This window comes from Lytechinus variegatus, chromosome 4, assembly GCF_018143015.1.
Source record: "Lytechinus variegatus isolate NC3 chromosome 4, Lvar_3.0, whole genome shotgun sequence".
Lineage (NCBI taxonomy): Eukaryota > Metazoa > Echinodermata > Echinoidea > Temnopleuroida > Toxopneustidae > Lytechinus > Lytechinus variegatus.
Window position 1 is genome coordinate 49633946 of NC_054743.1, and position 17324 is coordinate 49651269.

Sequence of the window (17324 nt, forward strand, 5' to 3'; positions counted from 1 at the left end):
AGGAAATGTGCAAAATGTCCTTTGTAATCAAAGGAGAACACACCAAACTGTCAAGATATTAATGATTTTATGGATATACATTCATATCTAGAAAAAAATTTGAGCAAACATGCACAGTGCCAAGTCCGTCACCCAGTTTAAGGCCCTGCTCAAAACATACCTTTTCAATCAATGAATCCCAGATGTGGGTCGGTCATTGGAGGTGCACATCAATTTTAGTCTGTTAGTCTTTTTTTTCTCTCTCCTAATGATTTTTGTCACTTTTTGTTATTATGCCCATTGAATTTTTTTTCCCATGTAAAGTTAAATACCGAACACAGCGCGCTTGAAACGCCCGTATTAAGCCCCCTATAAATGTTTTATATTGTATTATTAAATATGTTGACTTTGCTGGCTTTCCATAGTTGCAATTAATTCTGTAACCTCCGGCATGCCATGCATCATTGTTTTGATATCGAATCAATGTGCTCCTCATTGCTCGCAAAAGGACATAGTGTAGATTTCCTGTATAAGGAATTATGTCACTGATGGATTTCTGGGCCACGTCTTACAAAGAGTTACTATTGATCCAATCAATCTCAACTGTATGGAAATCAATACATAGCATTATCTTTTTCTACAGGAAATTAACACTATCTCCTTAGTAAACAAAGAGAATCACAATGAATCTTCAAGAGGACAATAAATATATGAATATACAGCATATCTAGAAAATATTTTGAACAAATTTGCATTTAAGATGTTAACGTTGCTGGCAACCCATAGATGTGATAGATCTGGGGGGTGTTTCACAAAGATTTAAGTATGACTTAGAGTCGCACTAAAATACTAAGTTGCGTACGATATGAAAGGATTGACTGCATTGGTCAGATCGTGTCATGGGGACGCGCACTACTGCGTATCTATCAATAAGATCGCGCGTTGCATATCTAGTACGCGTCGGAATTTAAGTGCGACTTAAGTCATACTTAAATCTTTGTGAAACACCCCCCAGATCAATCAAAACTCTTTGTAAGACGGGGCCCAGGTACTCCAGTGCATTGAAGACATGGTCAGAGTGGAAGTCCAATAGAAATGGAATAAACGTCCGCTGGGTAGAGGATGCACATCCAGCCACTGACGTTTCAACAAGATGTTGCAGAAACCATATCTCTGTATCCATTCTTTCAAGTTCCTTGGGATCTTGCGGATCTGTTCACATCCAGTTCAACGATTCGCTATTCATAGTTTTTCTTTAATATGTCTGGCTTATTAATTAAGACATATCTTAACCGAGCTCCTTCATATGTCAAAGTCCATTGTTATGAGGCCAATCATCAATCTTCGTCATCATCGAGATCGAGATCGACGTCCAGGTCCAGATCTTGAAAGAGTGACTCGTCAACTTCAACTCTATCACCTACGGAGAGAGAAATGTGCATACAGTCAATGACCACTGGTGGATCACCTACATATAAATACCACTAATCATATCCAACTAAATAGAGTAAAATTCACCAGGAAAACGGTGGTGATTTCATTGCTCAGAGCATTGGACTCATAATCGCAAGGTTGTGGGTTCAAATCCCAACTCTGCCATTGTCTCCTCTTTGATAAAAAGGCCCGAGAGTGATATCTGTCGTCTATAACGTCAGCCACTATGACTGATTATTAACCTAGACGTAAAATGTTTCATAGGTAATTGGTTATATACCAGCTAGGCGTTTACCAGCAAAATGCTGTCCTGCCGAGTTCCTACGGGAGTTGCACAAACAGCTAATGAATAAAAAAGTTCATGAATTTTCAGATTTAGCAATATTTTGTGAAGAGTTATATGCATGCCATAATGAATTATTGAATATGCAATAGGTGGGCTGTTGATGTCATAACTTTACTTTCATTTTTCTTCTGTTATTATATGAAATCATATCTTTCACACATGTGTGTATGATATACATGTCTCCCTTGTAAAAAAAATAAGTTCATGATCACAATTTGCAGGAATAGTTCAAGTTTATTTATTCAAAACCAAAAACATCACATCATATTCAAAATAGATATACATACAACAAGTACATAAACATACATCAATTAGATTATAGCATAGACAAATTGGTTTTAGGACCCCTTTAAAAGCAAAGCTTGTGAGTAGGGCCCTGAAATACTTAATGATTAATATTAACATAAAACATAGGATATAACAATCTACAAGATACAAAAGGAGAGAAAAAAATATGAATAATAAGGTTCAGATGCTAAAAATAGAATGGATAGTGATTCTAATGATTATTTTCAAAATGATGATTACATTGTTCAAAGGTGAGGATTATTATTATAATAAAGGATTTTACAGGATGATGGAAATGGAAATGTTTCAGTTAAACTAATAATTTGACTATGATCAGACCTGCCAACCGCTGGGAATGAAAAGTGTATTCTGTGATAAAAAAAAGTGTATTTTCCCCCAAAAAAGTGTATTTCAAATTAAAATGCATGGCGCACTTGCTCATCGCGGCGCTCAAGCTGCATGCAAGCCAAAATGCCAAACAAACATTTAAACATGTGTATATCTCACCCTGGTTTTAACAAAATGTTTGAAAACAAGTTACCTGAAATAACATTGATCTAATAACCATATTTGTGTAAGTTTTATGAAATAGACATATAAAGATGATTTTTCTCAATGAATTACGAATTTGTAAAAAAAAAGAAGAAAAAAACGTACTAAACACGCCAAAAACGTACTGGTTGGCAGGTCTGCATGATGATGAGAATTACATTGGTAATGATGTTATGATGGTGATTACAATGATAAGAGCTGTAATATTAACCCTAATAACACTAGGGGCTGAATCAGACCCCCCCCCCCCAGTCTTCTTAGGCATTTAAAGGTAAATGCTAGTTTTGGTAACGATATCAAAATGAGTTCGTACAGAATCCAATGAAATGAAGTGTCTGTTTGTATAAATAAAACGCATGTGCCAAAGGATTCTGGAAGAAATTGTGTAATTGCTGAGAAATCAGCAAATAAGCATAGGATTCGGGTAGAGCATCGGGCCCGACGCTCTAAGCAATAATTATACATTGTCCCACGTGCGCTTATCTGTGTTGGGGATCTTCGGTGTGAACATTTTTCAGCGTAGATTTCAAGATTTCACAAAGTTCAGTTAATGTAACTGTACCAGATCTAGATCCTCGATGATATACTGACAATTAAGCCTTGTTTTACAGACTTTCTCATGAAATCAGTGTTTACTGCAACTACTGGAATTTCTCTTTAAAGGACAAGTCCACCCCAACAAGAACTTGATTTCAATAAAAAGATAAAAATTCAACAAGCATAACACTGAAAATTTCATCAAAATCAGATGTAAAATAAGAGTTATGACATTTAAAGTTTTGCTTATTTTCAATAAAATAGTTACATGAACAAGCCAGTTACATCCAAATGAGAGAGTTGATGACATCACTCACTATTTCTTTTGTATTTTATTATATAAAATATGAAATATTTTTATTTTCTCGTCATTGTCGTGTGAAATGAAGTTTCCTCCCTGAACACGTGGAATTCCATTATTTTAACATTTTGTGCTTCAGGCAAGGAGGTCCTAATCATCTAGTTTCATAAAATTGAAATATTGTATAATTCAAACAATAAAAAACAAAAAGAAATAGTGAGTGAGTGACGTCATCGACTCTCTCATTTGGATGTAACTGGCTCGTTCATATAACTATTTTGTTGAAAAATAAGCGAAGCTTTGAAATGTCATAACTTTCTTATTTTACATCCGATTTTGATGAAATTTTCAGCATTGTGCTTGTCTGATTTTTCTCTATTGATTCAAATCAACATTTTTCTGAGGTGGAATTGACCTTTAAACAGCCCAGTCTTTTTAGGGTTAATGATAAACGAAGCGACAATAATTACATGTATATACTTACTTTCATCCAAAAGATCCATATCTGATGTATCCAAGTTCGCATTCTGGAAGAAAAGCTCCTTCCCTAAGTGATAAAAAAAGTGGTAAAAATAAACAATAGATTTCTTACTTTTTTGACCAACATGCAGAGAACAGTGACAGATACACTCTTCAAGTACTGCTGTGCTGATGAATGTACTGGTATTAAAATAACCAATTCCATATCTCTGCTCTGCTAAGTAGCATGATAGGGCAAGGCAAGAAGTAGGACTTACATTATGCTTTGGGAGGTAGACCTTATAAGGATCTATCATGTGAAAAGGGCCAGAGCGATAACTTGGGGACTTTGTTTGCTGATGATGCGATTTTACACATTTGAACAATTAAATTCGGCAATCGTAATGATTACATTCCTTCCGTACTGAATTATTAGAGAAGCTAATACATGGCAATAATTCTTGGGTAACACCTATTCCCTATATAATAATCATTAGTATCAATGGTGCAATATCATATGGAAATCTTGATCAAATAAAAAACGTTGAAACAATTATTATACTTCCCCATAATATTCATTAAACGTGCAGAGAGTTAATCAAACATGAATAATACATGAAAAGTTCACATGAAATAGGATTAGAATAATCATATGTTTACTCAATAGTTTTCTTGTTCAATTGTTGAATCAGACTGCTCTGCTAAAGCCAGGGTAGTTACAGCATCTTCTTTTGGTCAACCTAGTACAAACATCAGACAAAGTAAGATATAGGTGCTGTATATAATGCAAGTATAATTATTTTGATCATCACCTGTGAGTTTTCCCGCTGTACTGTCAGATGCAGCGCTCTGTTTGGCTTTGAGTTCTTTCTGCTCCTGATCAAATCTTTCTTTCCACGCTAGAAAGCTCTCTATCGTGACGAGGGTGCCCTTTAACTTATTTGCCTGTCAGAGAAAAGAATGACAAATAAATACAATGAAATCTGCCTCTATACCATAGACCACTCAAGGGTTGTGATTTTTGTTTTACCTTATAAGCCTGTTCACAGTTGTAAACTGAGCACAACCAGTTAGAGGTCATTTGAGATAAAACCATGAAGGTGGTTTTTAAATTCACTGACATCTGCATTTGTGATTTGATAATTACTCATGTATTCCATTTAAAAATAATTCTTTTCATCACATCCAAGCTGAAGAGTAACAAAGTCTTCATACTCACTGGGATATGACATTAGCTAAAACAAGAGTCAAATGTGGCAAACGCAGACAACAAAACAAACAGATTTCCAAACTTTACCCATGATGTACTATTCTAGTCACCTCGTCCATACAATTCATTTCCTTCTCAGAAGTTTAATGCTTTGCCAGGAAAGGTTACGCAACATCTTCATTTGAAAATGTTAGAGCGCATCCTAATGATATATCGTAAAGGTCAAATAAGAAAAGTTGACCATGGGCTAACCGTGAGCTGACTTATTGTTATAGAGAAAGCATGAATGTTTGTAAGCTAAGCAGCCAGAGGACCAACTGCTTATGGTGCTCTCTGGGGGAACCAGGGAACAAATTACAAGGGGTCCAAAGGCAATTTCATCCACAAAATGCTCAAAAGACCCCTGCAAAATAAGGAAAAGAACCATAGAAAGTTCCTATCCATGGCAATAAATTATTAAAGCACATGTGGCAGATTGAGGCAATGAGTTGTAAAAAGTTGGGAAAACATTACTTTTTTGCCTGGAGGGACCTGGTAATGAGGATAAGTGCCTTACTGAAAGGGCACAATCACACCAAATGGGAATCGAAGCTGTGGTCATCCGACTGCAAAACCATCGCCTTTTCTCAGGTGGTTTTTATAGACACATTTCCTTTTTTTATGTGTTTAAATGGGGGAAAATTGTTAAAGGGAAACTAAATGCATGGTCTTTAAAGGTAAATGAAACCTTGGGAACATATACATGTAGGCTTGTGTAGAAACATAAAAATCAAAGAATAAGAATAAAGAAAGTTTGAGAAAAATCAGACAAATAATGAAAAAGTTATGAGCATTTGAATATTGCAATCACTAATGCTGTGGAGATCCTCCCATTGGCAATGCGACAAGGATGTGTGATGTCACTGATGAACAACTTTCCCTTTGGTGGACTATAAAATACCCTCAAAATGTCTCTTTTTGCTTTTTCTTATGATGATACAAACTCTTTATCCATGATGTACATGTATTCTTAAAAAATATGTATTACATGCCCTCATGTAGAAAGAACACATGATCTATGGATAGATGTGATAAAAGAGGCAATTCAAGTGAAATATATACTAAAGTAATGGGGAGAGTTGTTCACAAGTGACATCACACAACTTTGTCGCATTGCTAATTTGCTATCTCCATAGCAATAGTGATCGCAATATTCAAATGCTCATAACTTTCTCATTATTTGTCCGATTTTTCTCAAATTTTTGTTGATCTGTTTCTTTGATTTTTCTGTTTTCACACAAGCTATCTTGTTCCAATGGTTTCATTCTCCTTTGAAGACATGTGATCACTATTAAAGCATAATATGAGTGTGCGTAAGAACATTTATTGTTTATATTTTTGTTCAAATCAAATAAATTTCCTTTCTTGCTGGTACACCAAGTTTGCTTTCCCCAAAGTATTTCTCTGTAGTTACAGGTATTCCCAATGCTTTTTTTTTACAAAAGTCTTGGGTCAGACTGACTTTGATAAGAAACTGCGAGCTCCATGAGACCTTCGTCATGATGGCGTCACTGCGGATGCAGCAGGAAAGTTTCACCTATACATGGCTGCCAAAAATAATATTTTCTCAGGATTTCGGATCTCAGAAAAGTGGGCAAAAAGTGGGGAGGAAGAAGAGTGTTGCTAATGGGAGCACATACATGTACATGTATTACGCCCGCCTGTAATGCAGAAAATGCTATCAGTTATCAGTCAAGCAAGAAAAGTGGAAAGTGGCGACTTCACCTTTGACCCCCTGACCTCAAAATCGATAGAATTTGTGGGATCCATGCTAGTATCATGCACACCAAATCATATGAGCCTACACTAAGTTAAACTAAAGTTATTGAATTAACAATGACTTCAGAAGGGTAAGATGAAAACATGTCATGAAAACACGGACAGACAGATGGACGGACACCGGGCGTGATACCACAATACGTCCCGTAGGACGGGCGTATAAAAACAGAGGTCAAAAGTTCAATTTACCGCTTCCTCCTCTGCTCTTTTCTTTTCTTCCTCTATCCTCCTCTTTCTATCATCTTTCGTAGCCTTGATTTCATCTATTTTCTCATTCAGGAACTCCTGTGAGGCCGACACGATGGCAAAGATCATGGCCATACCGATATTCTCTTCAATCTGTCATAAATGAGAATGAAATAAATTCAGTTGAAATTCAACACAAATTGCTTCACAAAGTGAAATACTGTACTTCATAAATTCATTAAAAAGTTTGAAGGAAAAAAAAAATTATATTCACAGCCTATACAATGAATCCCAGAAAAAAAGGAAACCATAACTCGGTCATATATACATGCCATGTACTCTACCATTCTGTATAATTATGTCCAAGACATATGTTAGGTTGATTTTTACTGTTATTGTATCATTTTGTGAATTTCCTTTTGTATAGTGACAACTGACAAGTGTATAGAATTATCTGTGTTCGACCGACATTTTAAATGAAATGAAATAAATGAATCAAATGAAAGTTTTTTGCTGTCACAAATTTGTTTCATGTAATGGAAAAGATATGCTTCTCTTCTCTCATTTGAAACCCATCTCAACGTTCATAATGCACACAAGACAGTGGAAAATTGTGCTACCAAATTTTCATCGGCAAGAGCAAATTACAATTTTGAGTGAGTTTTTCTGGCTTTTACTGCTATCTACTCGGAAATACATGGATTGTGCAAAGGTGTACATGTAGCTATCCGATGTCTCTTTGAGTTTCTTCTATCTACATGTAGATATTCAAATATCCTGATGAAGTGTGCACTGGACTTAGACCAATAGTCACTACCTGGTGTCATCTCCTATGCTTATCAGGAAAGGAATCTCAAAGCGCTCTTTAACTTGTCGAAAATGCTCTATATAATTGATAAATGTCAGCGACAATCATGTTGCACACTTTCAAGGTGAAGTTTGTTATTCTAAAAATTCAATTGTTTTTTTAACTTGCAAGTCTGTCTAAAGTGTTTTCTGTGGGCATACAGTACAGAGAACTGTAGGCATTTGAAAAGTAAGCATTTAAGATTAGCAGAATCCTGGCACTGAAAGTGTTGTAAAAGGTTTAGAATCCTTTATACCTGGGCTTGAACTAGTTCACTAATCTGCTGTTCATAGTCTTGGGCAAGCTCGTCATCGAGTATCACCTCAAAGATTGGTGCTTCTTCTGGGTAGCATGGTGTGTAGGTGAACTTAAGGGTGACCGAGAGCTGACCTGCGGAAAAAATACAACAAATATATTTAGTAAGCTGACGTTCTGTGAGTCAATACCCGGATATGCAGGTTAATAATTGCACAATTAACTTAAATAAGACTTGCATACTGATATGCCTTTTGATTTTATATCCATGTTTTGTTTTCTTATTGTTTGAAATAGACATGAAATTAAATACTCTACAAAAATTTGCTTTGCCCAATTGATCGTGGGCTCGACAGCTGCTGTGCAGTGCCAGATCAATGAGGCTTTATCTCTTTAATCGTTGAACTCCAAACAGGGTAGCAGCAACTACCATCTTTTAAGGTGTTTTGGTCTGACGTGGCCGGGGGTTTGATCCCCGACCTGAGACGGACGCTCTACCAACTGAGCCAACACATCGGTTATATGAAGTCAAGTTGTAATATTGATCGTCTTGTAATCTGGGGAGCTTTTCATGAAAAGATGACTTAGCGATCCAGTGCGACGTGATTTTTCAAGTAATTGCATTTTGCATCAAATATGAAAATTCCAAGAATTAAACTTATTTCATTTTGGCATATCATTAGGAAAACTAAAATCATATTTTTACTTTGCGGCAAGCCCTATGGTCGGAGTAAAGTCCAATTCGACCTCCGGTCACAGCCGATGATGACGTTGTTACGATTTGGAATTTAATTTGTTTTTATTCATTCAGGGAGGCTCTAACTGGACTGAATTTCGATTTCAGTAGTCCTACCACTATTCTAAACTCTGATCAGCAATATTTTACTAGTTGGAATACCCATATCAAATGTTATTACAATTAATTTAAAATTCGGATTGCAACGAATCGTATCATGTGAGATGGACGTTCCAACAATTTATACATGTATATGTACCATAGAGTAACAGTCAGTTACTACTCAGACACTTATGTTTTTAATCAAGCAAAGTCAAATGACATGTTCATAACAATCCCCTGGAGCAGGGGGGGGGGGGGTAGCTCGGCTGGTATAGAATATTGAAAGCCATTAATTATATGAATGGATGTCAACTTTGCACTGTCACATTTAGATGTATTCAGTGGGAGGCTCACAGTGGTAAATCAAATTTAATTCAGTATGTAAGGTGACCATACACATACAGCAAAAAACTGTCAAAGATTGCTCAAATATACAGCTATGGCACAGGCATCTTAACAAACCTCCAAGCAATGCCTTTGTCCTCCTAACCTTTTGGATGATTCAGCTACATTTTTCTAGTAAGATGTACTTGTAAACCAATATAAATTGAGATGGTTGATTACAGGGTAAGATTTTGATCCAAGATGACAACGGCAATTTAGAAAGTAGTCTAGACTGGACGTTGATGTATACATCAACATCCAGTCTGGATTACTCTCTTTCCCAAAGCTACCATAGAGGGCCTCCCAATTCCTACTTGTAGCTCTGGTTTAAATTATTGTTCTCAATTTCATACACAATATTCCGTTATTAGATTTATGCCTGAAATTTCCATCTGTTTATGTTCAGGATTTGTATTTTCCATTTGTATTTTCCATTTGTATTGTATATACAGGTATGCTTGTATTTTGCTTTGCTTTATGTTATACAGGGCCCCCAAGTACAACAGTATTTGACTACTTATGGGGTTACCCTGTTTCAATAATACCAAATAAAGGAAAAAATAAATAAACTCCTAATCCCTCATCTAGTTCCAAAAGGGCAGTCTGCACCATCCCGAGTTTTCAAATTAGCGCGCTATTTCTGATCTGGCAAATTATCCCGATCTGAACAATCTCGAAATCATTTGCAATGCAGACGCAATTATCGCACTATTTCGTAGGATTAATCTCGAGATTGCAATCCCAAGTCAACTTCGGATTATTTGCAAAATAGCACGCTATTTCACAAATTATCGCGCTAATTCGTAGGTGCAGACGCACTAGGGATTATTTATACACGGCAATGCATCGATGCCTCGCTCTTCTTGCGATGGTGGAGATGGGGTTTCTTGAATCTCGAGATTAATCGCGAAGAGGGCCGATCGGGCTAAAATCTTGAAATTGGGCAAACTCGGGATGGTGCAGCACCGCCTTATATGAGGAAGGATGAGGGGATTAGCACTGGGAATGTGATTCGAAATGGGATTGGAAGTCAGGAGGCCCTCCATGTTAGCATTGGGGAAAGAGTGCTTCGAAACACCAATGTCTCATCTGCACTAAGTTAGAAAGCAGCATTTACCTTTTTCTTCTTCTTCATCTTCACCCGACTCCTCCTCTGCTGACACTGTCACCTGGAATACATGGAAAGGTTTCGTCTCCAGTACTAGAATCATAAAAACAAAAACACATTAAAAGCACTGTAATTGCACATGATGCCAGCCAATTCAATTCAATTAAAAAATTGTCTTAATTGATGATCAAACATCAAATTTACTGTCGCACATGAAAAAACAGCAGGAGCTGGAAAATTCATGTTTACAAGTTTTTATCAATTGGCACAATAAAACATAGCAAAATGCATTAAAAAGGCTAAGATACATTTAAAAGGAAATGCCAACATCAAATTAAAGAATTCTCTAGGTACCAAAAAAGGCATAAGTAGGTGAAAACAAATACTTGTAAGTCTATATTTACAAAGAAAATCACTCCATTTTCGTTTCGAAATATTCATATTCATCGTTTTTCAAACTACCTTAGCTTGAATTGAACCCTACATGTACATCGTTTGTGGACAGAGTTCTGTTCCCTAAGGCTGGCCACAAGGACAGGGCCAGCCTAGTCTAAGGCCAACGGTGTGGCCTTGGGCTTGGCTTTAGATGCCTAAGTCCTTGGCCCTGGACCTGAGGTCTTGGCCTACATGTATGACACACAACAATTGCCTTTTTGCCATAACAGCGAAAGTAAGCAAGGGTCGGTCTGTAATGTAGTTTTTAAAGCTGTATGACATGAAAGGGCATAGCTTTTATTTTATATGGAGAATGAGATTCATTCAGGCATAGCTTAAAATATATCAACAATGGTCCATGTAAACATTTAAATATTTTCACATTTATATCAATTTAATGTTTGAAAAAAATGTTGAAAATGTATGATAATTAGAGTTGGGTGGCACATTTCTTTTATCATTATATCAAATTTGAATTTAGAAATACTAGTATTGCCATGTTATTGTAAACAGTTTGACCTAGATCTCCCCAATTTCAATGGACAATATCCAATCATGAACTCAGCCGGATAATTGAACAACTGTCTGGTTTCTATGTCTTGCTTGCAATCTGACTTAGGATTCCAGAATTGTTTTTTTTTTTAAACAAGTGGAATGCCTCTGGCCGTCTCACCTGCATCACGCGATTCAACATAGCAGCAGTGCTGACTTTTAAAACTACTATAACTCGCACAAGATGTTCAGTGATACTTGGTTACTCTTATTTCAATCTTTTATGAACTAGACCAATACACTTTACAAAGATAGGATGGTAATTCAACAAATACCCCCAATGTGGCCAAAGTTCATTGACCTCACATGACCTTTGACCTTGATCATGTGACCTGAAACTTGCACAGGTTATTCAATGATACTTGATTACTCTTATGTCTAAGTTTCAAAAGTCAGATCAATAAACTTGCGAAGTTATGATGGTAATTCAACAGATACCCCCATTATGGCCAAAGTTCATTGGCCTTTGATCTTGGTCATGTGACCTAAAATGTGCACAGGATGTTCAGTGATACTTGATTACTCTTATGTCCAAGTTTTATGAACTAGACCAACATACTTTTAAAGTTATGATGGTAATTCAACAAATACCCCCAATTCGGCCAAAGTTCATTGACCCTAAATGACCTTGATCATGTGACCTGAAACTTGCACAGGATGTTCAGTGATACTTGATTACTATTATGTCCAAGTTTCATGAATCAGATCCAAAAACTTTTAAAGTTTTGATTGTAATTCAACAGATACCCCCAAATCGGCCAAAGTTCATTGACCCTAAATGACCTTTGACCTTGGTCATGTGACGTGAAACTCATGCAGGATGTTTGGTGATACTTGATTAACCTTATGTCCAAGTTTAATGAACTAGGTCCATATATTTTCTAAGTTATGATGACATTTCAAAAACTTAACCTCAGGTTAAGATTTTGATGTTGATTCCCCCAACATGGTCTAAGTTCATTGACCCTAAATGACCTTTGACCTTGGTCATGTGACATGAAACTCTAATAGGATGTTCAGTAATACTTGATTAACCTTATCAGTCAGACTGCAGGTCCCAAGAAAGTGGCTTCTTTCATCCAAGTGATATTCATGACTTGAGATGTTTTGCATATTTAATGAGCTTGATGCAAACCAAAACCCCTCTTTTCATTCGGTCATTGCTGCTCTAATTGTGCATCGAATTTCATGAATTTGGTACCATTGTAAAGAAGAAGAATCATTCTTTCAGGTCATGTGTTTGGATTTATTCAAAGATTTTGTAATATAGGTTAAAATTTTGATCTAAAATATGCTACAAAATAAATATTTTCACCTGACAAAAGCTGCTATTTTCACACTTTATTTATGTTTGAGCCTAAATGATTTTTATATCATGATAAAGCTGAATATGTATGCTTTGAAATGATATAGGTTTCAAAATAAGAATTGGTTTAATCGGGTCAAGATCACACTTTTCATTTGCCAAGTACATAAAGCAGTTTGAAAACAAGAATACTGCACTCTGATTGGTCAAAGAGACCACCCAGTGGCAAATTCCAACGGTTCCAGTGCCTGGGTTCGTGGGAAGGTCACACTTCCCATGTGGTAATCTCCTCAAATACCCCGCGTCTGTTGTTCTGTGAACCTTATCCAGCCAATCAGGACTCTGGATTTCATGCAAGTACAAAATTTCAGAAATCTTGTCTTGTACCTTGGTGGGAAAAGTGTGATCTTGACCCGATTAAAAGGTGCCGCATATCAAGAGTGGTATTGTGAGAAAGTACAGAAGTTCAGCTTTATGGCGATATAGATATCATTGAGGCTCAAAATAAAAAGTTTTGCACAATTTGCAAAAGAAAACAGAGGAAGAAAATTTAGTTTTGAGGCACATTTTCAGGCCAGAAATTTACTTATTTAACAAAATATTGTATACAAAATAAATGACCAATATGAAAGAGTAACTTTTACTCTATCTGATGGTGCAATAATATTTCATTTAACTTGAGGTTAAAACAGGTAAATTCTTAGAGAAAGAAAATCTCACGAATCACGAGATTTTGCAAGGGGGAGGATTCAGCCACGAGATGATTTGGATGAATCTGGCCTTTTTGCTCATTAGCATAGGGACCTGCGGTCTGACTGTTATGGCCAAGTTTCATGAACTAGGTCCATATACTTTCTAAGTTATGAGGTCATTTCAAAAACTTAACCTCAGGTTAAGATTTGATGTTGACGCCACCGCCGTTGGAAAACTATAGTCTGTAGTCTATAGGCTATAGACTATAGTCTCACTCTGCTATGCAGGTGAGACAATAAAAAACCAAGATGGCAGCGCATATAACCGATAATAACCCTTAACAAATTAAAGTTGTATCCCACTAGGTCTAGGGCCTAGATCTTTGAATTTGGAAAGTAAAAAATCTCTGGGGCAAAATTTTCACCGCCAAGATTGTGTTGTTTTTTTTGCAGTACACACGCACACGAATGGGATGCATTCCCTTGCTCCATGGAGAGTAAGCACACATTAGTAAATGATTTTTACTCTCTAGGAGCCAGAGTGACCAGAGGTCCTGTATTTCCCGGGATCGTCCTGTATTTTGCTCTTTTGTCCCAGCGTCCCAACAATTCCTTTCCGGGACGCCTATTTGTCTCGTATTTCAGAATATTGAACAGTACAAAAAAAGTGAAGAATTTCAATAAAATAACTGGCAAATAACCAACAGATGACGAAGCAGAGACAACAATACAATCGATTACTGTAACCTTTCGCAAGTTCTGCTGTGATTTTCTTGCGACCCAATATTTTCTTCAATCTTCACACAAACACACGCAAAGTTAACATGTATACTAGCTTCTACATGCAGCCTCCTGCATATGTGTGGCAGGCTAATGATGCAAACAATCTCACATGATAAACAGTTTTTCCACCAAAATAATCACAAAATCGGCGGGAAATCTTTCTAATTATACTATGTATTCTCAGATTACTTTATTTGGTGATGTTATTGGAGGAGCAAGTTATTGAGTTTTCATAACTATATCTCGTTTCAGCTTTCCTTTTGAGTCTTATTGTGATCTTGTAATGGGATGAGAGATGCCTAATTTTTATTCATTTCTAAAACATTTTAGTTTTCTAACAATTATTCAAATATATTTTAAAAGCCCAACATATCATTAAGATTTTTTGTTAGATGTTTATATTGTTTTGGTTGCTTGAAGTTTGAAGGTTTTTTCTTTCTTTCATTTTCTTTCTTTGAAATCCTTCTTTCTTCATCCTTTATCCTTCTAGACAGCTGGCAGCCGTCTGTTTGAAGGAGTTTTTTAACATTTTTTTATCTCCTCGTACACAGACTGCTTGCTATCATGCAGCCACCATTAGGGGAGTAACAATGCAAAATCCCCCAACGGGGCTCGTCAATATTTGTCTTATTTCATATAAAAAAAACTGTACCAAAATAAAGATTATTATTCCGTTTTGACCTGAAATGCACCAAAACGGGAAAAAGGGGGGGGGGGGGGGGGGAGTGACTTACTTTGGCTGTCGCGCAACTTCACTTCCCTGTTTTCTGTTTTATCCAAACTTAACACATAAACATATGGCCATTGAGTCCCCTGTAAAGATCAAGCTAAAACTTCAGTCTCTGTATTTGGTGAGTGGAGCCAACAGAGTTCAGCGGAACAACCAACATAACAGAGACCGAAGCTTTTGGTCTTATATCCTTCCTGCTTGCTTTTTTTCCATTATTTCCACTCTTTCCTAGCTTTCTTTCCTGATCCTTTCTCTCCCTCTGTTCATTTATCTTTCTTTCCTTCTTTCTCTTACTTTACCTTTTTTAAACTTCATTTCTTTTATTCTTTCATTCTTTCTTTCCTTAAATTTGTTTTTCCTTCCCTCTCCCTTCCTCTTCCTTTCATTTTTCTTCTGCTTCCATTATTTTCTTTCTTTTTTCATTTTCTCCCTTAATTCTTTCTTCCCTCTCTTTCATCCTTTCTTTAATCCTTTATCATATTTTTCCCTTCTAATTCTTTTTCCCCTCATTATTTCTTTATTCCTCTTCCTTCCTCTCTTCCTGTTTTTATTTCTCTGTTTTTTTTCAAGGAATAAAGAGAACATCTTTTCTTTCCTTCATTCCTTTTTTTCCTCCTTTATTTCTTACTTTTTTTCTTTTCTCTCCTTTATTTTTTTTCACACATTCATCTTCCCTTTCTTTTTCTTTCTTTGTTCATTTCAAATGACAGAAACCTTTTCTTTCATTTTTATTCTTTCTTTCATTCAAACTTTCTTTCTTTTTTCCTTCATTTTCCCCTAAAAAGGCTAAATTTATTCTTTTTTCCTCTCAATTCATCTCTTTTGTTGTTTTCTCTTTTCTTTCTCTCCTTCAATCTTTTTTGTTCAATCTCCCTTCCTTTTCTTTATATATATTTTTTAATTGTGTAGCCTTCTTAGTAATTGATTTTTTAGAGAATAAGAGTCCTGCCTATCCAGATCATAATATTAGTCTAATTTATAGGGCCTAGGACGGGGATATCCGGTTAGCGGCTTACGCTTGGTCGATCTGCTCTTGCATCGTGCTTTGTTGAGTGTCCCATATTTCACTTTGCGAAATATGGTCACCCTGCTAGGAGCCTCCTGGCTAGTCACGTCTTTCCACATATTTTTTTAAAGATCGGTCCCAGACGTAAATTCTGTTAAAACGAAAAAACACTGACATACACACACATGGCAATATGTGGGACTGTGAAAAAAACTCGAACGTTAAAAAGATTGACAACTCGCGGAAAACTTACCCGAAAATTCATCTGGATATATTGATTCTAAAGCTTCGATTTCATTGACTTGCTCCTCCTTGTAGTCAGTCATTTGTATTTTTAGTCGTTGAAACCACCATAAACTCTAAAGTCTGCTTGTAAAGCAAGGAGTTCCAAAATAACATTTAGAATTTTCCACAAACCGGTTCTTTCACATGTGTCAGTATGATAAGGTGTCGTTGACGATGAAAATAGAAAAAAAATCTGTGGCTTGGTTCTCTCAGATCAGTCTCGAAAGTTGGAACTTTGAAGGGCAGTGGCGGATCCAGAGGGGGGCGCCCCGGGCGCGCCCCCCCCCCCCTATTTTCGCCGGATTTTTTTTTTTTTTTTTTTGATGGTTATATTTACTGGATTGGTACAATGTAGTCAATTTCAAGGGCTAGATCTAGTCAAACTATATTTTAACTTACGCTCATGGCCTTTGTGTTCGCACAAATGCACCTCTGTCATACTGTATTGCAATATGTAAATTCCGGAATTCCAGGGCGCGCTAGTCGATTGGTTGGAAAGTTGCACCACTTGTAATCGGGAGTGTGTCTTTTATTCATGAAGTTACAGTGATTTAAGTGTGCATTTTTCTTCTAAAGGTGCTCTCAAAATACGACTTTTGGACATTATTTTTTGAAAAAGTCCTTGCCGTGGGAGGGGGGTATCCCCCCTCCCACACCCTCCCCCCGCTCAGTCGCTTCGCTCCCTCGCCGCTGGCGCCCCCCCCCCTATTTCAAAATCCTGGATCCGCCCCTGAAGGGGGTAAAATTGAACGAGTAAAGTTCATAGCGCAAAACCCTAAAAAATCATCAAAATTGGATAACAAATTATGATGTTAGTGAATTTTAAGGTTTAGCAATATTTTTGTGACAATATATGCACATCGTAATGAATAGGGGTGGGCTGATGATGTCACATCCGGCCCACTTTCCTTTTCTTACGTTATTACATGAAATCACAATTATTTCATTTTTTTATACATGCGTAAACAACGTGCCTCCATTATGATGAAATAA

At 36.6% G+C, this 17324-nt stretch overlaps 1 protein-coding gene across 1 annotated transcript; it reads right to left on the minus strand.

The window, feature by feature from the left end:
- Window positions 1–1138: 1138 nt before the first annotated feature.
- On the minus strand, window positions 1139–16496 carry LOC121414233 (RWD domain-containing protein 1-like). The gene is made up of 7 exons (XM_041607344.1): window positions 16300–16496; window positions 10552–10635; window positions 8214–8347; window positions 7114–7263; window positions 4709–4841; window positions 3922–3984; window positions 1139–1399 (listed from the first exon to the last, which is right to left on the minus strand). Exons 1-7 carry the CDS (start codon window positions 16370–16372, stop codon window positions 1317–1319), a joined length of 720 nt encoding a protein of 239 aa, XP_041463278.1. The 5' UTR covers window positions 16373–16496; the 3' UTR covers window positions 1139–1316.
- Window positions 16497–17324: the final 828 nt, after the last annotated feature.

Excerpts from the sequence above, each read along its gene's own strand:
- LOC121414233 (XM_041607344.1), bottom strand. The coding sequence starts at position 16,372 with ATGACTGACTACAAGGAGGAGCAAGTCAATGAAATCGAAGCTTTAGAA. Across the intron at positions 8,348-10,551 it reads AGATGAAGAAGAAGAAAAAG|GTCAGCTCTCGGTCACCCTT; the intron begins GTAAATGCTGCT and ends TTTTTTCCGCAG. Across the intron at positions 3,985-4,708 it reads TACAGCGGGAAAACTCACAG|GGAAGGAGCTTTTCTTCCAG; the intron begins GTGATGATCAAA and ends TTTATCACTTAG.